Source organism: Notamacropus eugenii, chromosome 2, assembly GCF_028372415.1.
Source record: "Notamacropus eugenii isolate mMacEug1 chromosome 2, mMacEug1.pri_v2, whole genome shotgun sequence".
NCBI classification, from domain to species: Eukaryota; Metazoa; Chordata; class Mammalia; order Diprotodontia; family Macropodidae; genus Notamacropus; species Notamacropus eugenii.
In genome coordinates this window covers 443829990-443857245 of record NC_092873.1, presented here as the reverse complement: position 1 = coordinate 443857245, position 27256 = coordinate 443829990, and the positions used below count along the sequence as shown (strand labels likewise).

The 27256-nt window shown below is 38.8% G+C and overlaps 1 protein-coding gene across 1 annotated transcript in view; it reads left to right on the top strand.

Moving 5' to 3' along the window:
- Positions 1-27256, top strand: part of CRB1 (crumbs cell polarity complex component 1) — a 287284-nt gene that overhangs the window by 153104 nt on the left and 106924 nt on the right. The window contains exons 4-5 of the mRNA XM_072648310.1: positions 2980-3116; positions 13244-13426. Coding sequence (XP_072504411.1) covers positions 2980-3116; positions 13244-13426 — 320 coding nt within the window. The remainder of the gene's footprint in view (positions 1-2979; positions 3117-13243; positions 13427-27256) is intronic.

The following is a 27256-nucleotide window of genomic DNA, read 5'->3' as shown; positions in this document are numbered from 1 at the left end:
GTGTGTGTACATATTATACATGTGTACAAGGTTCCGTATGTGCTGTCTCCTTCATTAAACTCTAAGCTCTTTGAGAACAGGGACTATCTTTTTACTTTCTTTGTATCCTTAGCACTTGGTGCATGGCACTTATATTTATTATATAAACATAATAAGTGTTTATTGACTAGCTTTCCTGATGCTCCCTGTCCCCAGATACTAATAACTTCCACTTTCAGATTACCTTCCTCTACTCTGTATATATCTTCTATGTGCCTAGCTTTTTACATATTATCTCCTCCATTAGAACATACATCTTTCTTTGAATCCCTACACCTTGCACAGTGCCTCACACATGTTTAGTCGTTTCAGTCACGTCCAACTCTTTGGGACCCATTTGGAATTTTCTTGGCAAAGATTCTGGAGGCTTGCGATTTCCTTCTCTAGCTCATTTTATAGATAAGGAAACTGAGGCAAATAGGGTTGTGACTTACCCAGGATCACACAGCTAGTGTCTGAGGCCAGATTTGAACTCAGATCTTCCTAACTCTAGGCCCAGGGCTCTATCCACTGTGCCATTTAGCTGCCACTGCCTGGTAAGTGCTTAATGAATGCATGTTAACTGACTGGCTGACTAACTGAGATCAATGATCCCAGGATCTGCTCCAGGGAGAATATTTTCTAGGGAAGACATATAGGTTTAGTAAATATTATCCATATCTACAAGGAGCTGATAATCTAGTGGACAGTTATTCCAATAACTCTAATACAGAATATTACATAACAAGTACAGTGAGCCATGTAAATAAAGTCCTCTGTGAGTTCCAGTGGTTCTGGTATAGAATCACAGACAATGTGATTTGGAAGCAGTGATACTGGAGGACACTCAGATCCCAGAACCCTGCTAGAGACAGCACCTACAAGAATGTGTTTCAGGGCAGGGAAGAGGGACTCACATGGACCACCCAGGTTGGTCCAAAGGTACAAAACTCAAGAAATCTTAGCACTGACTTGTCTCTGGTCATCCTCCAGCACAGATTCTTTGATCCATCTCATTCTGCACTAGACTTGGACTGGCTACCCCCAACCCTCACTCTACTCTGCTCTTTGGCTTGGTGGACTTTCAGGAGCTTCTCATGGCTCAACCACCCTGCTTCTTTCAAAATGGCTTTATGTGCATATGCTGATCACACACAGTTGCTGCCCTTCACTCATGTCTTATAATCTTGCCTTCTCTGTTTTGGGAAACAATATGGTGATGATATATATTAAAATGACAACTGGCCATTTATGTAGATCTTTAAGGTTCTGCAAAGTTCTTTACATATTCTCTCTCATTTGATTCTCAATGACCTTGTGAGGCAGCGATTATTATTAACCCCATTTAGTAGTTGAAGAAACCGAGGTTTAGAGAAGTTAAATGATTTCATACAACTAGTAAGTCTCAGAAGTAGGATCTGAACTCGTCTTCTTGACTCCAAAGTCAATGTTTCAATGCCATGCTATGTCTTTGTGGTGAAGAATCTTGATCCAGGGAAGGTTTTCTGTATATAGCTCTCTTCTCTCCCTGACTGATTAGCCTCTTCAAGGGTCCCAGATAAGCCCTTGAATCTCAGACCCTCATGAAGTACACCAACATAGTCTAATCATCTGATAATGATAAATTTCACATTTCTGAGCACCAAACAATTGAGAAAACACTTTCTTCATAACAACCCTGTGAAGTATGTAGAACAGGTGTTGTTGTTGATTGGACCTTGGTTTCATCTATTGAGGGAGCACCTGGTGAGGAAACTCCTTTATTCTACAACTTCCTTCCCAACTTCTACTCTTAGAGGTACCTGGGACAATGAAGCTGGTAAGTAGCCTGCCCAAGGTCAAACAAACAGGATGTTCCAGAGCTAGGAAGTTCTTCACATTTGGTGAAAGTGTGGCTTAGAAGAGTTAAGTGATTTACCCCCTCATGATTTGTCTTCAAAACCAGTGCTTTTTCTGGTGAACCACACTTTAATCCTGTCCAAAGAGCACTTCCTCCAAAGGTTATTTTGTTTCTCAAGCTATTTTGAGTTTCGTTTCATTTGCTAGCTCACTTATAAATTAAAACTTTGGAAAAGGTACTTAGCAGCTCAGAGATGTTTTTGTTGTGACATCAAATTTAGACAGTTGGAAAATTTGCTGTCACTGCACCCAGTTTTCAATTCAGTGACACAGACATGTTGATAATGCAGAAGGTTTTGATAAACAGTGCTAGAGGTTCTTGTAGGTGTGAATCAAAAGTAGTGTCTATAAGATGCCAAAAATCTGACTGAAAAGTGAAAAAATTCAGTCATCTGGATGTTTTATATACACAGTGCCAAACATCTGGACATTTGGCACCCTGTAGACAAAACTTCCAGATGTTTGGGTGTTCTATAGATGCATCCTAAGGATGAACACCAGCCCTTGCAAAACATTTGCAAGAAATGTAGTGATGAGTAGCAACAATGTGACTCTTGGCCAATTCAGGTTTTCTTGGAGACACTTTGGAAAAAGCAATTCTAAATTACATTTTGTTATTTTTGAGGTATTGATTTTGGTTAATATCATCTTAGCCAAGTTGACAAGTATATTTTTCACAAAGCATTTTTGAAGAAGCATAAGGAATATTTTCAAGGAGCCCATATATGAGGGACTCATACAACTACAGCAGGTTTTTTATTATGTTACTTATCTACAGTTTTTGTGCTTGCCTTAAGTTTAGAGTTGGGTAAACAAGCTTGGGTACAGCTTCTGATTCAACAATTCCCCATATCTATAAGGCAGATGGAGAGATACACTTTCTATTTTAATATATGCAATCAGGAAATCACCCCGTGAAATACTCCCAGGTCTGTAGTGGGTAATTGTACTATGACTGACTGAAGGTGATAAAACGGGCCCCATGGTTCTAGTTGGGCACTGAAGACAGTTCATTTGGCTTTGACTGGATATTGACACAGAAATTTCATTTTCATTCTTTAGTTACCGCTGCAACTGTGCTGATGGATTCACAGGCAAGCACTGTGAGACCTTAATGTCTGTGTGCTGGTCACAACCCTGTCACAATAATGGCACTTGTGAGGAGCTCGATGACACATACATTTGCCACTGCTGGCCAGGTAAGTGTTCAAACTCTCCTCTTGCCACCTCCCACGCACCCACCCCCCCCCCCCCACAACATACAAATTGATTTCTCTGCTATGAGTTTTCAGCAAACAGAAAACTATTATCTCTCTTATGATGGTCTGTTACCAACTCCTGCTTTCAATTTTCATCTCTAATCAAATAATATTTATTCAGTGAGCTCATGCACATGCTGCTTGATGAGGTTTTGTGTTAAAAGGGTTAAATGCACAGCCCAATTGTGAGAGATGATAGAAAAAAAAGGCAGTGGGGGAAAGAAGTCAATATGTCTTAAAGGAAAATTATTTCCTCAGCATCTGCTACATCTCCCTTTGTTTTGCTCAGACACCTAAATTTCACAGAAAGCCACCAGAGAACATAGGAATCCCAGGGGTATTCCACATAAGTTGGTTAGTCGACCAGTCAATCACAAATGCTTATTTAGTGCCCATGGAACTAAATAGCTATAGGGGGATAGATCAGAAATAGTAGATAGGATCCTGTCCCCATGATACTTGCAATGTCAATACAAATCGCAATAATAATCCAAACTAAATAGTGCTGTGAATTTTACAGATGACTTTCCTCAGAGCATCTTTCTGAGATAGGCTTTGCCAGTATTATCATCTTCATTTAACTGAGACCCAGAAAGACTAAGCAGCTTGCCTAAGGGATTTGATTGCTGTCAACAACTGTAGGTTTCTTCATTAAACTGCAGATGTAGGATGAACTCTTATGGGAAAACACACACATAGAGAAATATAAACAAGTATGATGCTAATCACAAATTTGCTGAGTCAGCATACAGATCTGGTCATGTGTAGTCTGGACAAGTCAAAGTCTTCAAGTCTTTGAAGGACTGACATGTAGTGAGGGAATAGGATGCTTCTGTTTGAGCAAAGTCAGGGGAAAGGGGTAGAAGATACAAAGAGGCAAATTTAAGTTTGACATCAGAAAAAACTTGTTTACAATTAGAACTGCCCCAAGTGGGATGGGATGCCTTGAGAGGTAGGGGCTTTCCCCTTTTGGGAAATCTTTAAGAAGAAGTTGGGCAACTGCTTGTTGGGGAACAGCCATGTTCTAGTGGAGATTCCTTTTGTGTATGGGTTTGCTGAGGTCCCCTCCTACTCTCATAGTCTGTAATTTTCTGTTTACCATCTATCCAATCCATTTACCACATCTAATAAGCTCTAAGTCCACCACACTTGACTGTAACTATCTGGCTGTTTCTCACTAGATTCACCGGCCCCTACCAGGCATTGTCCTACTGATCGGTGAGAATTCACCATTGTTAGCTGACCTCATGGTGGCCATACCACTCTCTGGCCATGTTCCTGCTGTATTTGCTCCATCTCCCATTCTGCCTCTAATTCTGGGAACAAATACACACTGTCATTTCTGGAAAAGGCATGACAATCTATTGCCCAGTGACAATGCTCACTATCTCTGGCATTTCACAGGGCTAGCTTTCCATGGTCGAATCTCCTATTAGAATGCATTCACAGTTTTCCCTTATTAGGATATAAGCTCCTCAAGGGTAAGAACTCTCTTCCTTTTGTGTGTGTTTGTATATTTGCAGCTCCAACCCTTGGCAAAGAACCTAGTGCATATTTTTAGGTGATTAATAAACATTCTTTTTTCTTCATTCATGCATTTACTTGAGTGTTATGGGAATAATCAAATAAATAGAAACAGGCAAGCTACAGTTACACACATGGTAAACTAGTACATATCGTATTTAATTACAGAGCTTATCTCCCAAAAAACAGCAACCACAATAATAACTGCATTACAAGTTTTCCTTTAAAACATCTAGAATGGTAATGATAAAATGAAAGGTTATGGGTTATAGAATTTTCTTTCCCTTTTCTTTAAGCCCACATAAAAAGATATCACCAATTTTTGATTATTCAGGCGCCATTGATAGATTATCATGGCCCTCTGCTTTTACCCTTTCTAACAATTAGAACTGACTAGAAATAGGAAGGTCTAACTTAATAGGTAGTGAGTTTTTTGTCATTGGATATCTTCAAACAGAGAGTGGCTAATGACTTGTCAGAATGTTACAGAAAGAATTTATGCTTCACACATGGGTTCAACTCAGTGGCTTTTTAAATCCTTTCCAACTTTAAGATTTTGTGGTTGTATTATTCTCTCTTTTTACTTTTCTTTTGGTCATCTTATTACCTATGGGAAAGAAAGTCCCTAATGATAAAATACTAATTACACTGAGCTTTGGCTTAGATTGAAAGATTTTCTGGTGTAGCAGACCAAAATGAAATGTGGAAATGCTCTATGGTCTTATTTATCAGTATAGTCCATCTTTGTCTTCCTGATTTTTGGAAAACTTAGAGTATGTTTGATACCTTGTGGTGGCCCAGTTGAATCAAACTTATCACCTGCAAGCCATTCAAAATCATGATCATCACTATCGACAGAAATGGAGTTAGTGCACTGCTAGGTGAAGGGAACAGTGCTGGGCTTCGGGTAGATGACATAGCTTGCCTTCCATAGACTTGCAGCCTATTTGGAGAGGGAATACAGTGATACCAAAATAGAAGGTAAGTTTCTTGAGGACAGGTAGTTTCACTTTTGCCTTTGATCCCCAGCACTTAGCACAGTGCTTGGAATATAGTAAGTGCACCAATGTTTGATAAGTGAAAGATTTGTACTCAGCCAGTGTATATAATGAGAAAATTTCATCTAGAAGTTCCCTAATTTCTTTTGAATTTAACAAAAAATGCTCTTCCCGCCACCCCCCCCCCCCCATTGGTCCCATTGGTCACTATCCAATCCAGTCCATCAAACATTGACATTAATTAAATACCTTTTGTGTGCAAAGTACTGGGCTTGATGCTGGGATGAAAAAATAAAATGAAATTACATTCTACTAGGGGGAGACAATGTCTAACTAGTTAATCCAAAACCCTTGTTACCGAAGACAGGAGAATCAACAGTAGTGACAATCTAGTGACATTAGGTGGCATTCAGCTGAAGATGTTAATTAGGAGGAAGCATGAGACACCTTAAATAGCCATTTAAAAAAAGTTTTACTGCTCCCCAAATGTGACCAGAGTTGTAAGAAAGCACAAAACATAATCTCAGAGCCCAGGGGGAGTCAGGCCAGGACAAGGGTTTATAGAAAATCTTGTTAAAAAATATTGAACATAGCCCTGGTTGAAGGAGCCTATTTATATACACAGCTTAAGTGAGCAGCGTATAGAATCCTCTCAGGGCCCCAGCAGAGGGGACAGGACTGGCAAGACCATTAATCAGATCTGTTGTAATGCTCAGGATACGAATGAGATAATATGTGTGCTGGCATAGAAAAAAAAATTAGGAAAGTTCTAAACTGGTTCCTTGCTCTTGCCCCTATATATGAATTGTAACACATAGAAGGGAGGGAGGAAAAAGAGAAAACTATCCAAAAAGTATTCCTCGTTGAATATGCTATATCACACACATATGCCACTCAAAAGGATTTGTGCTTGTGTCTGTGTGTATCTAACTTTATGAATTGGAAAAAAATCTTTTAAGATAAGATGTTAGATATTCAGCCTGAAGAAGGAAACCACAAAGGTCCTTCAGGGGACACCACAAAGGACTATGGGACCTCAGTCTGGCATATGCTTTTGATTTCTGTCAACAACTGTGGGTTTCTTCATTAGACTGTAGAGTCAGGCTCCGAGTTTCATGTGTAACTGATACTTTTTGGGGGTAAGCACCAAAATTTATTTTCTAGTTATTATTTGACATGTGACCCAATTCCAAGAGCTATTTTAGAATAATACCCAATAACATTAGGCTTTGCTCTTTGCCTTTTTATTGTAAGGCGTATTTCTGATTTTCAGTATCCTTTACAAAATGATACAATTAGGATTCAGATCTTTTTTTTAAATTGGCACTATTTCCTACTCTGTTTTAGAATGTAGAATAATCCTAATATAAAATGACCTCATTCAGCTATGGATTCACTAATGCTACAGTTCAAATTAGATTACCTATGTCTCCAGTAGCACATAGTATATCTATCTCTTTCACTATGCTTGTTGACTTGACTATCTCTCCTACCATCCCATCATGGCACTCATGCAGTCCACAGATACTAGCATTATGTGAGAGATCTACAACTTTTCCAGTTGTCATTTCTGTGCCATCACATTATACATGAATAAGCACTATTAAGCTTCTCTAGCTTTCTCTATGCAGTTGATTCTCTCCCAAGAAAAAGGACATATTCAAATTGTTAGCTACATCTTATATCTTACATGACTAAAAATGCCATGTTTAATGACACAGTATTGTGTTTCTGAAAAAAGCTCTGGATTAGAAGTCAAGGGAATGGGATTCTACCATCATATAATGGAGAAATCTCTTGGATTTGGAGGCAGAGGACAAGAGTTCAGACCCTACTCCTGTTAAATATTAACTGTGTGGTCTTAGACAAGTCACTTAATCTTTGGGTCTCAGTTAACTCATCAATAAAACGGATTGAATATTATCTTCAAGGTCCCCTCTGGCTCTAAATCTCTGATCCTGCTCACAGTTCCATCACCTTATTAGGTGCATTCAATCATTACTATTGCTTTTTGTTTTTTCCTAAAGGGTCAAAAACTAACATGAGCTTTAGATGGCACATGTTTCTGGCAGAGACATAAATATAGCATGCTCTTTATCATCAAGACAAAGTTCTTCTCCTCCATGTTAAGTTAAAAATACAAACACTATATGTTGAGATCCATTTCCTTCCTTTTGCATTGATGCTGACCTCTAGGTAAATCGCTGTTCTTTGGAAATGTGTTTCACTAACCCCTTATAGGGTTCAAGCCTTAATTTCATTCAGCTTCCCTAAGGAGACAAGGCACAAGGATATGTCATGATAAGGATCCTCTCTCCCCTCCCCCCATCTCAGTTGATATAATAGAATGTATTCACATATTATGAGGTTTTAATGTTGAAAAAATCATATTAAACTAATTGTAAAATGTTGGTCATGCCTAGTGATCCCTTTAAAAATTATGAATCCTTCTCAGATTGAGTCAGGAGGAAACAGTGGGATTGACTGAGCAAAGGAATAAACCATGCCTCTGGGGGCTTTAAATATTCAAATCCTTGGCAGCTATGCAGGGCTACAGCTACCTATACCAGAGAGCAGCTAGTGGAGGGCAGTTTCTCTCCTTACCTACCCCCTTCCTGTCCCCCTCACCCATGTGGCTTCAGAAGGAAACTTCAATCATCAGGAGACATTTCGTCAAGAAGCTTAAGTATGGTAGTTCAACAGACTTCAAGGCACAGTTGAGAGGACAGAGAAGCACAGTGTAGCTAGACATGGATAAAGAGAGGTATTGACTCAGCAAAGGGAGAAGCTTCATGGAACAAGAAGAGTTAGCTATAAATTTAGGGAGCTAATCCTGGCAATTGATTGTGACCCAAGCTTTGGAGGGAGCAGACCCTGGGAACCTACATGAACAACAAACCCAGCAAAGATGCTATCCCCATGGAAAGCTGTGTGAGGACTCAATGAAGAGAGAAAGAACTTCTAAACCTTACAGTACTAGTAGTTGTTTTACTACATGTATACTACAATTATACTTGAAATTTGAGTTCACTTTTCCCATAGACATTACATATATTTATGGGAAAGTGTGCCCTAGATTTATGGGGGAGTATTTTATAGATGCTGTTATGATAAGTAAATACCTTTGCTTTGAAGTAATTCTGTCTGCTAACTAGTAATGGAAAGCATAGTGATAGGGACTTTTGAGCTACAGTAGTAAGAGCACCTACCCAGGGGATACCCCACAACCAAGGTAGCAGCCAACCTCTTGGGATCCTACCTACGGATGGGACTGTTCATTGGAGGAGTATTTTAGAGGGGGTACCACAGATAGAAGATATAAGATGCAAGAAGAAATGTAATTATTTCATGAAATTATCTGTAGTAATGATAGATAACTCTTGCATAAACTGATGACAGACTGTACTTCTAGGAAGATGACTTGAATTTTGACCTGAAGATGGCAGAACTGAGTTGATTTTTAATTATTTTTTTTGATGCCACCTTTGAACTACTCTACCTTTCATCCTCCTACCCAGCTCCCCTATACCCCCCCCCCCCACAAACACATACTCACAATCATGCTCATAGATAGGTTCCCTAGAGGAATATCTACTCCTGGTTCAAGGTACTTTGTGGGTCCATACTCCTTATGTAACTTGTGAGTCACCACTTGTATGTTCACCTTTTAATTGTCAGCCAGGTGACACAATTTACTAAAACGAAAAACCATTTCTTGAAATGACTTAGTAGGAAAAGGAGTAACAAAACATTCCCTTCCTAAACCCAGAGCATATTTCCCTCCAAATAACATTGTCGATGGAAGGAGAGGGCACTCACGTAAAGGCCACTGGTGGAGAGGCATACACTCTATCACTATATATCTTTATATTTTAGGGCCTTGTTGGCCCTTTTCTTAGAGTTTTATCCTCATACTACTTCCCATGGGTATGCCATGACTTTAGCCTGGTGTTCCTGGGCCTGCTCCATTCCGGGCACTGCTTCTCTTACTGGGTGGGTTGCTCTACCGTGACATCATTGCCCATTATACTGTACTCTGGAAGAGATGCCAAAGAAAAGACAAAGAGTGTTTTAAAGGCCTAGACATATCTTCCAAGGCAAGCTCTTTTCACATCTGTGCCTCTGCCAGAAATAATTCCCCCTCAACTAACTCTCCTCAGAGACCCTTATGCTTTTTAAGTCCATCAGGGACTTGGCCCATGGAAGTCTGAAAGGGGTAACCCTTTTACAAGGTGTGAATGGGCCACTCCTAGTTTCACACTCTTTATATTCCTGAATAGGGCACTCTGGGGTGTGATCCACTCAAGATTTTATCCCTTTATAAGCTGTTAATGTAACCATTCAGTATTTGAAAGGGGCAAAGCCTTAACACAGCATTGTCTCTGTTACCTGGGAAACTCAACTGACTATGAGTAGCTGATCATGTTCCCAATGCCTGAACATACACACACACACACACACACACACACACACACACACACACACACCTTAGAAGAGCTTTAAAATGATTGATCAAGCATGTTTAATTGAAGAAACAAATCAAGATAATCATGACATTAAAACAGTTGAAAAATATAATTAATAACTTTTAAAAAAACTATTTAAATAACAGCAAAGTAAGACTTTTCCAAACTCCTGGGATGATTCTTCTAGAACAAACTACACAAAAGGTGATTGGTTGTTGTTCAGGCATCCTGAACAATACTACTGCTCACCATCCCAGGGATATGAACTTGATTTATTTTGGGTAGTAGATCATTTTGAGTTAGTTTTCTAATAGTAGTATTTTAGAGCCTGGGAATCATCTTCAACTCTTCACTCCCCTACTCTGAAATACCATAATTTGTTAAGTCTTGTTATTCTACCTCCAACAGATCTTGCATTTCTCTCATTTTCACCCCTTACGTAGACATTAATCACATCACCTTAGATTCAAACTGTTATCCTTCTCAGTGACCTCCCTATTTCCAATCTCTTCCCTTTCCAATCAATCCTCCAAAAATTCTTACAGTAATTTTCCTCAAATACAGATCTAAAGTTTTAGGGGTGGGAAACATGTGGCTCCTAGATGCTCAAGTGGGGCCCTTTGATTGAATCCAAACTTCACAAAACAAATCTCCTAAATAAAAGGATTTGTTCTGTAAAACTTGGATTCAATCAAAAGGCCGCCCCAAGGACCTAGAAGGTCACATATGGCCTCAAGGCCCTAGGTTCCCCACCCCTGGAACATATCACTCAGGATACAATGATTCCCTCTTGCCTCTCAAATTAAACACAAATGTCCCTTGTACATTTAAAGTCCTTTGCTATCTGGCTCTAGTCTACCTTTCCAGACTATTTTTACAGTGGTTCCTATTCAGACACTTTGTTCCCTTTAAACTGGCCTACTACTTGCTCCCTGCACACCTTTCATCTTTCTCTCTAGGCTTTGTCATAAACATTCCCCTCTGCCTAGCATGCACTTCCCTCCTGGCCTCTACTTCTTAGAACACCCAGCTGTCTTGAAGGTTCAGCAGGTCTGCCAGCTCCTACAGGAGACCTTTTCCTCTTGTTCTAGTTACTAGTGCTATGCTCCTCCTGAAATTATTTTGTTTTTGCTTGTTCTATACCTTATAATTATTTATCGGGGTTATATTACCTTCTAAGATGCAAATTTTTAAAGGCATGATTTTCATCTTTATCTCTTTAACACTTAGCATTATGGCTAACACATAGCAAAAGCTAAATAAATGCTTTTTGAATTTTTTTATTGAATTAAGTCAACAGAAATAGATTTGCAGTGATTCATTTGTACTTTTTTTGCTTGGTCTACCTTTTGACAAAGCAAAATTTGTGTAAGGCCATTCTCCTACATGCCTATATAATATGTAGCTTCCTATGATGAATTGTTGTTAGGTCATGTCTGACTTTTTGTGATCCCATTTGGTGTTTTCTTGGTAAAGATACTGGAGTGGTTGCCATTTCCTTCTCCTGCTCATTTTACAGATGAGGAAATGGAGGCAAACAGGGGTTACACGACAGCTAGTAAGTATCTGAGGCAGAATTGAACTTGGGTCTTCTTGACTCTAGATTCAGCACTCAAAAGCATTTCCCATACTGGTCCATCCACAAGTACCTGAAATTTCCAGTATTTTCATTCCTTTGAGTTCAAATATTGAAGGCAAATGCAAATTTGCTCTAGAATTAGGCTTAGAAGATCTGGGTACAAATCCCAGCTTGTCACCATAGTCCTCTATACTTTGTGGTCTTGAGTAAGTCACTTTATTTCCCTAGATCTTATTTTCCTCATTTGTAAAATGAGGTGATTGGACTAGATAGATGGCTTTTGGGACTGCTTCCAGTTCTGGATGTCTGATCTTTATAATCTGTGAGAGAGAACAAATAAAGCCATAATGAGCCATTAAGTCTTCATCTTGAAGTAGTGCATTAAGTTGTTTTACCTTGCCTTTAGATGAGACAGAACATAGGCTAGTTTTAAGGGGAGGAAAGACTATTTAAAACAGAGATTCTGGGGTGGAAGGCCCATGAAAAATTCAATTCAATTTGGTAAACATTTATTAATCTCTTCCTATATGTTGGGTACTCTGCTAAACACTTGGGATACATAAGAAAAGGAAAGATGATTCCCAACAGCACCTGCTCTCTAGGAGTTTATGATCTGATGGGGGAACATAGAAAAGGAAGCTGGAAGGAAAGAAGGTAAAAGAAAATTCTGGTTGAAGCTCAGTGTTGCGCTCTTCAACTTTCTGGTCTGAGGGGAGAAGAGACTAAGGGAGCTGGAAAGTTAACTGAGTCAACAGTTGGATAATGAGATTACAGATGATCAGTTTATACTGGATTATGCATCATGTTCAATAAAGTTCAAACCATGCAGAGATGCAGATGGAAAGTGTAGAGTAGATTTCATAGAGTCTGGGAACATGTTTGGGAAAGAAATTATGCCTTTATTTTCCCTACCTTCTAACCAAAATTTAGCATTTCCTTCAGTTATTTAAAAACATTCTGAGAAGTGAATTACAGTCTTCACAGACTGTCAGTGAGGTTCATAATACAAAAAAAGTGGAGAACCTCTAATATGAGTCACTGCCTGGGTCACAGTGGGGCCTCTTGGACAGCAGCAGAGAGTATAAAAGCTTTGATGGTTCTGTAGGGGAAATGAAGGCAGCACACAGGGACATGGATAGCAATGACCCATTTCATCTACTTCACAGTTTTGCCTCGGGCAGGATATATGTTGGGGAGGTCACTGGCTAGGGCTCTGGCTGTTGAACAAAGAGAAGCTAGTTCTTCATTATATAGTCTATGGATACTTTCCATCAATAAGGAATTTGAGGAACCAAACCACAAATGATGCCTGTTAAACATTTCATAGGGTATGGCATTTGGGCAAGCATTTATTTTCTGGCATAGAAAACAATTGCTCTCCGATGTACTCATGGACAGGCACAGTAGAGGACATTACCTGAGGCACATGCTTGAGTTCATGAACTCAAGTAAGCAGCTTTTGCTCATTATTATTATTTTTTTATTATTTCCATGCTTCAGGGTTCATAGGCTCCCACTGTGAGACTGATATCAATGAATGCAGCAGTAACCCCTGCCTCTCTACTGGGGAATGTGTGGAACGGTCCTGGGCAAGTTATTATGGAAGAATCTCGGAGCTGCCTTCAGAATTCAACTACCTTCATGCCACAGGTTATGTGTGTCACTGCCAACCTGGATACACAGGTAAGGGGAAGGGGATTGCCGGAGACAGGCTATGATGGCACCTTCTAACACATTAGACCAGCCAGCATGGGAAGTATGTGATCAGAACTGTGTGGGCCTGAATGTGTTGCTGCAGTGCACTGGGTCCCCCTGGTGGACATGGAAAATACTTTGTTCTATACAAACTATAAACAGGAAAATGGTAATTAAGCCAGTAGCTTTACTTTTCATCCTTGGAAAACAGGAGGGCAGAGCTGCGGAGGGCATGGAGGGCTGGGGGTTAGGCAGTGTGTTGCAGTTCGACACAACAGATTTGGAGACTAGCATCTCAAGCTGTGAGAGAGCACCTTTAAAAGTAAGAACGAATTGTTCTGTCATACTATACCAAAATTAGACACTCCATCTGTTGAAGGTACTGTCAATAAATAAATATCCTGTTACAACTGGGACTGTTAGCGTTACCTTTTAGGCCTGAAGATGCTTGGGGGACCTTGGTATCCTGGTCCAAAAAAGTTAGGAGAGAGAAGGAGAGAAGGGAAAATGGAAGTGAGACCAGGTAGCTTGCAGTCACAGAGTAGAGGCTAAGCCTCTCCCTTCAGTCTGTGACAAGTAGTTGGATGCATCTTTAATTTAAAGAATGTGATCAATGAAGGTCCTAATTAATGAATATGCTTGTCCTTTTCTCTTGTTCCTGGACATTAGTCTTTGTCTGATCTTTAGCTGTGAAACAGATCCTATAGAATCTTAAAATTAATAAGAATGGACATTTTGGGGACATCTAAATCTGTTCTGAAGGGAATAAAGGGGCCTCTATTTTTCTTCTCCAGCTCCTAGCATACATAGTACCTCCTTGTAGGCAGTAGCTGTGCAATAAATATCTGTCGCTTGCTTGATTTCCTTTAGCCTAATTAGCTCAATGTGATTTACTTATACATTAAGGAAATGCCTTGAGTCATAAAGGGGGAAAAAAAGACTTTCTTCCAAATGAAGTTAAGAGTTGCTGTAGGTCTCAAATGATATTCTGAGTTTGAGCAAGAGAAAAGGGGGGAGGTAATGCTGAGTCAAGCAAAAGGATTGCACAGGGCCATAGAATGTCAAACATATTAAGTATTTTTGAAGGGGTTAAAAGTAGTTTATTTACTTATAAAAATGCTGACAATATGAGATTTGGAACAGGTAAGCTTTCTCAGATGAATTTCTGCAATTGACTGCATCTTCAAGCCACATAATGACCAAAAGATAATGAGAAAATAAGATCCTTTCATATTTTTTTGATTACAAATAGTATTTCCTTTAATAAATATAGTAATTATTAATTACTGTATATTATTATTATTTCTAATAATAATTAGTAATTAATTCAGCCATTATAAGCTCTTCTATAACAAGATTCTTCCCAAAAGCATATGTTAAAATCATACAAAATTTCTTAATAGATAAAATCACAGTGATCATTGTCTAATAATCCTCTGATTAGTGATATCAAGTAAGGTGGGAAATGGGGAGATGTATGCTCACCAGTAAAGGTCATCTTTACTATGGAGTGCAAAGTACCATTGAGAATCCAAATGAGAGAAAGATCTAGCATAAATGGTGAGGTCTTCCAGACATGTCTGCTTGCAAGTAACCATCCTGACTGCATCAACCAGATGTATCTATTGTAGGGTAACTGTTCTCATCGAGCTGAGCTCCAGAACGCTATGGAGTCTCCTCAGTAAAAAATTCATGACCACTCAAAAGAGATAGGCCACTTGATTATTTCTACTAGAGAGATACTAATAAGAATTAGTGTTAGTTATTCTAGTTCAAAGGAATTTTCTTAAAATACAAAAGAGAATTGACCAAGTTATTCTACCCATTTGAATTGCATTTGTTGGCAAATGCCTGCTACCTTTCCTTTCCCCTCCCAAATGGGTGATTGTTAAATCAGTGCTCTTGCTTGGAAGGAAAGAATAAAACAGCAACTACTGCAAAAAAAAATCCATATGTTTCCAAATGAAATCTATGATAGGATAATCTGTACAGGTGAATAAGGGCTCAGGAGGGATGAGGATGGTTCAGGGGACATCAAGAGTAGAATTCTTTATCACAATTTGCGGAGGGGGAGAGGGGAGGGTAGAAGTTCACCAAAGATGGCTTCTTAGCTTTCCCATTTGGTGCAGGAAAATCCTATCTCTAACTTGAGTTTGTCTCCCTTACTTCCCAAGTTTCTGGGAAGTGATTAGTTGGGAAAATAAGATGTTATGTGTTACTTCTTTTGCAGTTTGAGTATTATAATTGTTGAAAGGGCAAAAGAAAGAGACAAGGAAGGGGAGAGAGTCTAATTCATCCCATAGCTCATTTTGGACCACTTCTCATGTCCTTGATTAGACTACAAGAAATTCTCCTTTGCCCAGATAGTCATGAATTAGTGCAAAGAACCAAGGCACTACAGCTTGTTCATGGTCTAAATTTCTCCATATTCTGGAGAGTGACCCTGGAAAGTAAAGATTTAAATCATACCACAGAATCTAAAGCATATAGTAAAAAACAGGCTAACCTTCACTCAAGGTCTCTTAGTTGGTACTTTATTATGTGAATATGGCTTGCACCTATGGGATGGGCCAGCTGGTCCCAACATAGCCATATAGGAAAAATGCCTATAATGCAAATTATAAAATGTAGCTAAACAGTATATAAATCATTTAGTAAATCCATCATTTACCAAATCATTATAATCATTGAGTACATCTATCAGTACATGAATCTTGGACAGACAGCACAAATGAGCAGTGAGCTGAGATCAATATTGACTAGGCTAGATTTCATTTGGGGAATCACCTAGTATTTTAGCAATCCTGAGTTGTTCCCTAACATCAAAGTACATCCTTTTTAATAATAATATTCTCCTGGCAATGCTCCATGATCTCAGAGAAGTCAAAATTTTAGCTGAGTTAAAAAGCAGTGAAAAGAGCCATTCTGGACTTTAGTATATTACCAACAATGCCTTGCAAGCAGGAAGCAACATAAAAGCCATCATCAAGAAGCCATTTATGACCATAGATTTGTCATATGGAGAAAATGAGGAGTGACAGAAAACCTAAATGTACTATTTACGGTTTTTGTCCAAATCTTTCCAAAAACCTTCTATGAAATTGTGGATCTTTTTTTGGATCTTTTGAGAACTTTCTTCCCAATAGTCCTTAAAATATTTTATTCTCATTTTGCAAATAAGAAAACTGAGGCTCAGAAAAGTTGTGACTTGAGAAAAGAGACTATTTCATTGTTCTATGGGCCCATTGGCACATAGTAAGTACTTAATCAATGCTTATTTCATTGAATTGAGATATTAGAGCTGGAATTCAAACCCAGGTCCTCTAATATAATGCTTTTGTCACTGTTATGCTGCCTCTAACTAATCTGCATTATTAAAACTAAAGTGGGAAGAAGACTTTTTCTCTTTTAGTGTCGTTCTTCTTGGTCATAGGCAGCAAAATCAACTTTCACATTTTTGCAAAGTACAGATTCCAGAAATGTGCTTTTTATCATATGTCAGTTAAAAGGACAAAAGCATTTTTAAATGTCTGTGGAAGGTCCACAGAAATAAGATACTAATTCTATACTGAATTTAGCCCATGGTTACCAGAGTCAAAGAGGTATTTTTCATCTAGGAAATTTTGATGGCTATAGAATCACAGGATTATTCTGGTATGAGACAGAGTTTGAAGTCATTTCATCCAGTTTGTACCCCAACAAGAATCCCTCTATAACATCCCTAACAAGGAATCATTCAATTTCTGCTTAAAGGACCTCAATTTTGAGGATCCTACTGCCTCTGCAGATAACATGTGCTACTTCTAGATTTGGGGAGAGGAATGGGCATAGGATCTGGACTTGAGATCTCATTATGTTTAGCTATGTGGCACAATGGATATAGCACTGGACTTGAAGTCAAGAAGACCTGAGTTCAAATCCTGCCTCAAATATTTAGTAGCTGTATGACCTAGGTAAGTCATTTAACCTCTGCCTCAGTTTCCTCATCTGTAAAGTGGAGATAATAATAGAACCTACTATCCAGGATTACTGTGAGGATCAAATGAGATGAAATATGTAAAATGCTTTGCAAACCTTAAAGAGCTATGTAAACCTAGTAGTAGTAGTAGTACTAGTACTAGTACTAATACTAGTAGTAGTAGTAGTAGTAGTAGTAGTAGTAGTAGTAGTAGTAGTAGTAGAAGTAGTAGTAGAAGTAGAAGTAGTAGTAGTAGTATAGGGAACTCTCAGAGTACAAGCAGTTTGGCAATTTTCTTAGGGTCATCTAGTCTGTACATGTCAGATAAGGATTGGACTTGTGATTTCACTAGTGTGGGGAGCTCCCAGATGAAGAAACGCCCTCCACCAATGGAGACAGGGGCCTTTTCTGCAGTGTATAATCTTAAGGAGAGTTACCTGTATCACTGAGAAGTGAAGAGATCTGCATACCTTCACACAGCCAATATGTATCAGTAGCAGAGCTTGAACTCAGGTCTTTCTGACCTCAAAGTCAGCTTCCTACTTGCTGCAGTTTGTTTCCTCTCAATATAAAATAAAAATGTAAACAAAAATTAATAAATAATTATGCACAATAAAATCCTGTCAGACACATGTAGTAGTAGTCAACTTCAATGTCATCTGTTGGCTACAGTCATATATGTGTTAACGTGCCAGGTCAACTGTATTTACTGTGATTCTCTATTAGTCTTTCCAAGTCAATAAGTATGAATTTAATAATGCACTATTCTTTTTAGAAAAAAATTACTGAGACTAAGAGATGGCTGGTAGAGTTTGTTAACCATTTGTTTGGGAACAAGGAAGAGGTGGTTCACTTGAGTGATACTTCTTAGATGTAGGGATTTTGTGAGGTGGACATTCCTTCCACCAACTAAACCATTCATTCATTGTAATCTAGAATCACACACAGAGAATCTGAAGGAACCTTAGGGAATATTTATTCTAATCCTATCATTTTACAGACAAGCAGATTAGGCACAAAGAGATCAAATTTTTGTCCAAAGTCACAGAATCTTTGAGTGGAATAAATTCAGTAGTGATCAGGTTTAACCCAGACCTGAAAAGTAATTCAATAAACATTTATTAAGTGCCTACTATGTACTAGGCACTGTGCTAAGCACTAGGAATACACTTAATAAAAAGAAAGAGCCTCCGCCCTCAAGGAATTTATAATCTAATGTGGTGAAACAACACAAAAGGAGGCAGGAAAGTGGAAGACTGAGTGGGACACCAAGGTCTATCTGGCTATTCCACACTGGGATGGCTCTGAAAGTTAGGAGGTCATTCCTGGCATCAAGCCCAAGTTGTCTTTTTATAATTTCCACCCACAAACTGTCCCCTGGACTTTCCCACTGGGGTCACACAGATCTAATACATTTACTACCCAATATCCTTCCAATGGTAAAAGCGGTCTATGATATGCATCCCCTGAGTCTTGTCTTACCAAGCTAGTCCATCAATTGATTCTCATATGACATGGACTCAAGGTCCTTCACTCACTTGGCTGTTTTCTTCTGGATGCTTGTAGCTTATCAATGCCTTTCCTAAATCCAGATGTGGTTGAACTAGAGTAGAATACAGCAGGCTAGCAGTGTCTCATTTCTGGAAGTGAGTCTTCTCTTAAAGTAATCCAAGGTCACATGAACTTTTTGACTATGTGCTAATAATACCACTGACCTGTCAGGACTTTTCTATGAGGATGACATGAGATACCATATACACAATATACGAAGGGCAGTTATTATTTTCCTCCTCCTCAACAACAACTCCAAGCAGCGATAACAACCATAATGATAACAACTTTTTTATATTTTTATGTCACCACTCATAAGGTCCCTGAGAATAAGGACTATTTCTTATACTTCTTAGATCTCTGGGGTTAGTACTCCTTACAGTTTCTGGAACATAGTAGGTCACTCGATGCTTGATCTGATTGCCTATCTAATTGTCATTTTCCACTGAAAATGATTCTTTTCTTGACCTTCTATTAGAGGCACATTATTCATTCATTCACATACATAATGATTTTGTCTTTTTTAACTGTACATTTTCTAGGGTAGAGACATTTAAATATTATTTACAAAAGCATTAAATGCAAATTTAAGACTCTGCTACTGGCTGAAAGGTCAAACTTTTCACTTCTGTGCATGTTCATTTAATGGAATGTTTATTGACATTTCCAAATATCCTTTCCCTCTTCCATTTATGTTTGGCTCTTTGGTGTCTTTTCAATACCCATGTATTTGCATAAAATTTTCAAAAATGTTACCTATATTAGCAAATTTCAAATGTCTTGGTTTCTGATATCCACTACTAACACTGTAAAACTAGCACAAATAGGCCTCATTTTAAAATAATGGCTATGTTCCTAAAATTCTGCTGTGCCTAAATTGATGGAATCCTTGTGTCAGAGATGTTTATGATGCAAAGGGTATGAGATAACTTATACAAATACTATAGTTCTTTTGGTCTGAGCTTCAAGACTGAAACCTGGAGAAAATGTTTTTCCAGAGGAGAATCCAGTGAGTTGGTACCACCAACTCCCCAATACGTATGAACATTGGTTATAGTGCACAAGAAGGTTTTATTAAAAGAAAATAAAAATCAACAAATTTTGATATTCTGCAACAGAAAAATCATAGGAAACTGAAGGGCTGAACAGCCCCAATTTCTCACAAATTTTCCTTCATATTGTTTGAAGTTCCTAAGGGATAGATCTTTCTTTTTATTGGATGAGATGCTTCACTAGAGGTCTATTGCACTTCATCTTTTACCATGATACAGTCAAACTGGCCTTCTTAGGATTCCGCACACATAATATTGTATTCCATTTTCTATCTCCATGACTTTTCACATGTGTGGAATGTACTACCACCTCACTTCTGCCTCTTAGAATTCCTTATTTTCTTCAAAACTGCTCAAACACCACCTACTTGAAGCCTTTCCTGAGCCACTTTGTCGTTAGTATACTACTGCCCCACAAAACATTTCTTGTATTTGTTGTTGTTCAGTTGTTTCATTGCGTCCAACTCTTTGTGACACCATTGGGTGTTTTCCTGGCAAAGATACTGGAGAAATTTGCCCTTTTTTAATCCGGCTCATTTTACATATAAGGAAACTGAGGCAAAAAGAATTAAGCGACTTACTTAGGATTACATAGCTAATAAGTGTCTGGGGCTGGGTTTGAACTCAGGAAGATGTGTATTTTACACACACATATATATACACATACATGCATGAATATATACATGTGTGTATGTATGCGTATGTGTGTATATATCTATACATATATGTATCTATCTCTATTTGTATATACATATACATACACACATGTATTTTTGTATATATACGTGTGTGTATCTGTGTGTGTAAACTTATTTAGGCTTATGCTGTTTCCCCTGATAGAATATAAGCTCTTTGAAGGCAAGGATTGCTTCATTTTTGTCTTTGTTTCTCTCATGTCTAGCAAAGTTTCTAGGATATAGTTGGTGCTTACTAAATGCTTGCTGACTGATTGACTGACACTCAACTAGTCTGGTCTTATTAGGTCCTTCATTTCTCTGGTTGCTAGCGAGTTTGTTTCCTTGGTGTGGAATATCATCATGCTCAAATAGTTTCTCTATTCCCATGAACTGGCTACCTTCTTTTATCAGGATTAATTGCCCTGTCCTCCAGTGAGGCTCTTCTCTCCTGGGCTAGCCCCTTTCTTTAACCATCCAATGTAGCCACACATCTTATTCACTGGACAGCAGTAAACAAATTGCCCAAGTCTTTCAACAGCAGGGATATAGGGAACCAGGGGAAAACAAATAAGCATTTATAGGGTGCCTAGGATGTGACAGGAACTGAGCTAAACACTTTCTTTTTAAACAAACATAATTTGGTCCTCACAACACTTGTGTGAAGTGGCTGTTGTTATTAATCCCATTTTATAGTTGAAGAAACTGGGAGTAAGTGACTCCCCAGGGTCATAGTTAATAAATGTCTCAAGCTGGATTTGAACTCAGATCTTCCTAACTGAAGGTCCAGCACTCTGTCCACTGCCCTATAAGCTACCATGAAGCGGAAAGAGCATTGGACGGGGTTTGAATCTTGGCTCTGTCATTTATTGACATTGTACAAATCACACAACACAGCCCTCACCTGACTAAGTTGGGGAGCCAGGTGGAGAATCTTTTCAAAGTTTGGAAGATTAGGGAGAAGTCCCTTGGGGAAAGTGTCACTAGGAGTGGAGTGAAATTACACTAACAGAGAAGGGAGTCAAATCCAATGATACTTAGACAGCTGCAGGCAGAAGTAGTATTCAAAGTGGGCAATAGCACTCTGAGAGAAAACACGATAACCTTGCCCCTAGGTGAGCCTCTGGTATTCATAGGTAACTGAGCTATAAAAATGGAAGGAGTCCATGAAGGAATCCCTGTCTCAGTGGTTTATTGTTAGAGCTCTGTCCTGTGCTGAAAAACCTGTAGTAGATGATCAAATTACAAATTTCCCCTCACAATCAATCAACAAACATTTATTATATGGCTACCTTATGCCAGGCACCATAAAAGGCACTAAGAATACAAATACAAAAAAAAATAAAACAGATCTCTCTCTCTCTCTCTCTCTCTCTCTCTCTCTCTCTCTCTCGCTCGCTCTCACTCTCTCCTCTTTCTTCGTGTGTGTCTTTGTCTCTGTCTCTTTCTCTCTGTCATAATATAACATGGTAACATCTTGAATGATCAAGGACAAACCTCATTATCTCTCCCCTCCGAACCTCACGTCTTCCACATTTCCCTGTTTCTGTCAAAGGCAGCACCAGTTTTTCAGACTCCCAGCCTCAATATCACCCCTGATTTCATTCTCTCTCACACCACATGTCCATCAAGTTGTCCAGTCTTCACATTGTCTTTAGTATCCCACTCTTTCACTCCATTCACATAGCCAAAGCCTTAGTTCAGGTCCTCATCACCTCTTACCTAGTTTAAGGTTCAGCCTCCCAATTGGTCTCCCTAACTCAACTCTCTCCCCATTACAGACCATCCTATACTCTGCTGCCAGTGTAAAGCATAAATCTGACCATGTGACTCAATCAACTCTGGTGACTGCCTATTACTCCTAGGATAAATACCTGTGTATCTTTGACAGCCCTTCAAACATGTCTCCCACTTAATTTTCTAGTCCCACACTGTAATCTAGCCCTACAGAGTTTCTCCTCATTCCCCATGCACAGCACCCCTGTATCCCTCTTCCATACTTTTGCACCGGCCATCCCTCAGACCTTGAATGCACTCCCTCCTTACTGCCACCTCACAGAGACCCTGGCTTCCTTTATGATAAAGCTCAGGCACCATCTTCTATATGAAGTCATTCCTGATTCTCCAAATTTGAGTATTCTTCCCTCTAAACTGCCTTCTTTTGTATATATAGTTTGTGCATATTCACTATTTATGATATGTATATGTTTATTTATATGTGTATGTGTGGTTTTTCTCATTAGAATTGCAGTATGGATTGCTTCATTATTTTTATTTTTATCCACAATGCCCGCCAAGGACATAAGAGGTGTTTGGTAAATGATTATCTACGGAGACTAGATTTGAACCCAGGTCTTCTTGATTCCAAGACCAGTGCTGTCAGTTGATGTAATGAATAGAGTAGGAGCCAGAAAGTGCAGAGTTCAAATCCTGCCTCATACACTTACTAGCTGTGTGAATCTGGGCAAAACACCTAAGTCCACTAAACCTCCGTTTCCTCATCTGGAAAATGTGGATAAAAATAGCACCTGCCTCCCAGGTTTGTGGTGGGAATCAAAGGAGATCATGCCTTTAAAGTGCTTTGTAAGTCGTAAAGTCATAGATAGCTAGATAGTTATACATAATAAGTATATAGAGATATAGGGATATATTTGTAAATATATTAAGATACATATATAGTGTGTGTATATATACTAAGAAGTATCTGTACCTCTCTATATTTGTTATGAAATCTCTGTCTTTATTTATCTATGACTTTAAGATTTACAAAATACTTTAAAGGCATAACATATAGAGAGATATGTCTATATCTCTATGTATTTGTTATATATCTCTATAGGTTGGATATTTTTACTATTAAACATTACTCCATGTTGTTCTTATGTCATATATTATCATTTTAAAAACTTCTTAAACTGATAGATCTTCCCTTTTCGGTGACTTCTAGCCTGTTTGTTTTTTAATTTCTGCTTTTCGTCTCTCTGTCAAGGATGCAACAATCTGTCAAAAATCTGTAAAAACTTTGTTGTTGTGCAGTCATTTTCAGTAGCGACTTGCTCTTCCCTCCCCAACTACCCTACGTCCTCATTTAGGTTTTCTTGGAAAAGATTCTGGAGTAGTTGGCCATTTCCTTCTCCAGTTCATTTTATAGATGAGGAAACTGAGGCAGGCAGTTAAGTGGCTTGCCCAACCACTAGTAAATGTAAGCGGCCAGATTTGAACTCAGGAAAAGGTCTTCCTGATTCCAGGCCTACGACGCTACTGTGCCACCTAATTGCTTTATTTCTATGAAGAAATACTTAAAAAAAAAAAAAAAAACCTTGATTTTTGAAAGCCTCAGTGCTTGAATGATCACTCTTTTCGCTATCTATGCCTCAGTCCTAGATTTCCATATATTGAATTTTCTTGAAAGGAGTCATACACCTCCTTTTACTCATTGGAGAGAATCCTGCAGAGATTACTGGAATAACCTTTTCACTGAAATCCAAAATGAACCCCAGAGAGCAGGCTGCCCAGGTTTGGTGGACCCCAATCTTCCCGACTTTAGCACTGAGCCGAGTGGGTGTAACTAGTCAATGTTTTTGCAGAACTGGAATAAACGGGCCAGTTGAACCCTTAGAATAGCTGACCTTGTTTGGTTGGCTTCCCAGAGTGAGGCCACAAGGGTTTTGTTGACATGTACGAATGTTTTCAGGTTCTGGTATTCATTTTGACTGTCCTTGGCTTTTCTCCCTTAGTGTGAGAAACTGATATGATGAGTTAAATGCTTTTTCTGACACAAGTGAAAAAGGATAATATCGTCCAAATTTCACACAAGGAAACAAATGCTAAGGAAACCAAAAATACAGGGGAAAAAACTCCTGTTTACCCTGAAGTTATCTTCATTTAAACAGTGGGGAGTTTAGATCAAGATTACTGAATGAGTAGATTTATTTTTTAGTAGTTTGTATCACTGCAGCGACAGGTAAAACTACATATTCTTTTTCTCTCCCTTCCTTTTGATTCGTAGTTCACATTTGGTTCCAGGGGTATTCTCACAAAATCAATGCCTTCAAAATTAAACTTTGGAGGTTCTAAGTAAAAAAAAATTATATCTCCTGACAAAAAAATGAAAGAACAAGATTCACACCTCCAACCTCTAGTTATAGCTAGGTTAGATTTCAATCTCTTTTTCAACTCCTCACAGAGGAGTCTGACACCTTTTCTATAGCAAGAACCTAGGCTTGATGAGGCCTTTTGTAAATGTAGAAGCACATCATTTCTTGATCCTTCTGAAGCTGAATCTGCTCATGTTCATTTCCTTTCCTTTCCTTATTATTAACTTGAAGATGGCGTGATGAGAAAAACCATCAACCTAAGAATGATACTTTACTTTCCACTTTTTGTAGTTGATCTGAGGTAATCTAGGTAAGGAATCCTTATCTTTTGATGTGTGAAAAAGCAGTATGATTTAGTCCATGTATACAAAGTATAAGTGTATACCTTTAATGACCTCCCAGGATTTATTTTAAAAAACAAAAAACAGAACCTTGAATCAAATGTTTTGTTAATTAATTCACGTCAAATGAGACCTCCCTCCTCTATTCCAGACACATAACAATTATGTGTATAGGATGTTTAGGGAGGTCTAGCACCTCTGGTGTGAAGGCTTGCTGAGCCCTTTTCAGGGTTGTCCATCCACCTTTGGTATCTACCTATGGCTCTCACCTATGGCTCCAAGAAGCTGTAGCATGTAGAGTGGCCACACCCCAGGAAAACCGTCTTGGCAGACAGGTTAAACAAGGTTAAGGGCAACTAATAGGCCTCAAACCCACCCCTGAGTTAGGGGAAAGACTTACCCTGATGGAATGGGTGAATGAAAACTATTTGTTCCAATGGCCAAGAAGTCATCTGAAGCAGGCCTTGTGGAGGCTTACAGCTTGGTCAGACAATGAAGACACTAAGGTCATCCACTGCATCCCAGGCCTTCACCCATCATCTTGACTTTTGTCTTGCCACTGGACTTTGATGACTTTGGAAGAGAGTGCCACTCTACCTCGCTTAAAACCAATCCCTGTTTGAGTCAAGATATAGCCCTGTGATGTCACTGATCCCCTTTGAAAATGAAGGGCAAACAAAGAACAACAAACATGCTGCTGATTGGTATACCAGTGGAGACAGGACATAATGATCATTTATAAAGAAAGCCAATATTCTAGTTATTTTTACACGGTCATATTGAAAAAACTAAAAATGCTCCAAATAGATGTCAATAATAATAACAATATAGAGAATGGTGGGAGGGGCAGAAGAAGAAGCTCAGCTTATAAAAGGTAAAATATACAGGATAACTTCCTATAAATGAGGAACCAAGCAAAGATGAGAAGTTTTCTCTAGAGATGTTTAAAATAGGGATAAGTTCTTAGTCTTTGGAAATAACTCAGATATGATTTTACCTAAGAGCCAGAAGATGAACAGGATAGGTCTTGGTTCCATTTAAAACATTAGATTCAGGTCAATTAAAAATATTTAGTGCTTATTATATACTACCTACTGTACTAGGTTGAGGAGATACAAAATTCTCTGTCTCTCTCTCTTTTTCTCATCAACATCTCTGTCTCTGTGTTTCTCTCCCCATCTGTCCTTTTTTTTCCCCTTTCTCCATGCTCTCAAGGAACTTATAGTCTGTGAAGGGACATAAAATGCACCCAAACAAGTAAATACAATGTATATTTAAAGAAACAGGGAAAAGTTTCAAGAAATAGTACTTTCAGTGGGAGATCAGGAAAGGCTTCCTGAAGGAGGTGGCACTTAAGATGTGCTCAGAAGCAGCTAGAGATTCAAAGGAGTAGCTAGGTAGTACCATGGAGAAAGCACCAAGTCTGGAGTCAGGAAGATCTGAGTTCAGATCCAGCCTCAGCCACTTGTTAGCTATGTGACCTGGACAATTCACTTCCACTCTATTTGCCTCAGTTCCTCATCTTTAGAATGGGGACATACTAGAAAAGGAAATGGCAAACTACTCCAGTATCTTTGCCAAGAAAACCCCATGGACTTTAGTCCATGGGATCACATAGAGTTGGACATAACAATGCAACAAAGGGATTCTGAGGGGAAGAGGTGTGGAGGAAGGCCATGCATTCCAGGCATTGAAGACAACCAGAACAAAAGTAGAGCTGGAAGATGGAATGCTGTTTATAGGAAACAGCCTAGAATATCAGAAAGGGATTCATATGACATAAGACTGGAAAGATAACTGGGAACCAGACTGGAAGCTTCACAGCTTAGGCTGAGGATTATGTATTTTATCCTAGAAGACACAGGGAGTCACTGAAGATTTTTGAGCAGGAAAGAGTCATGGTTAGTTGTATATTTTAGAAATATCCATCTGGTAGCTATCTGGAGCATGGATTGGAAACAGCAAAGATTGAAAGCAAGGAGATAAAAGCACCATCAGAATAGTTTATAATAGATTTCTTAAAAGCTCACTAAGGTAGAGGGGAGGAAATACTGGAGTAGGAAGCAGATGACTTAGGGTTTATATCTAGTTTAGTCCCATTGGTCAGTCATAAACTTTTTTGCATCTCTTTTTCCTGTTAGCTGC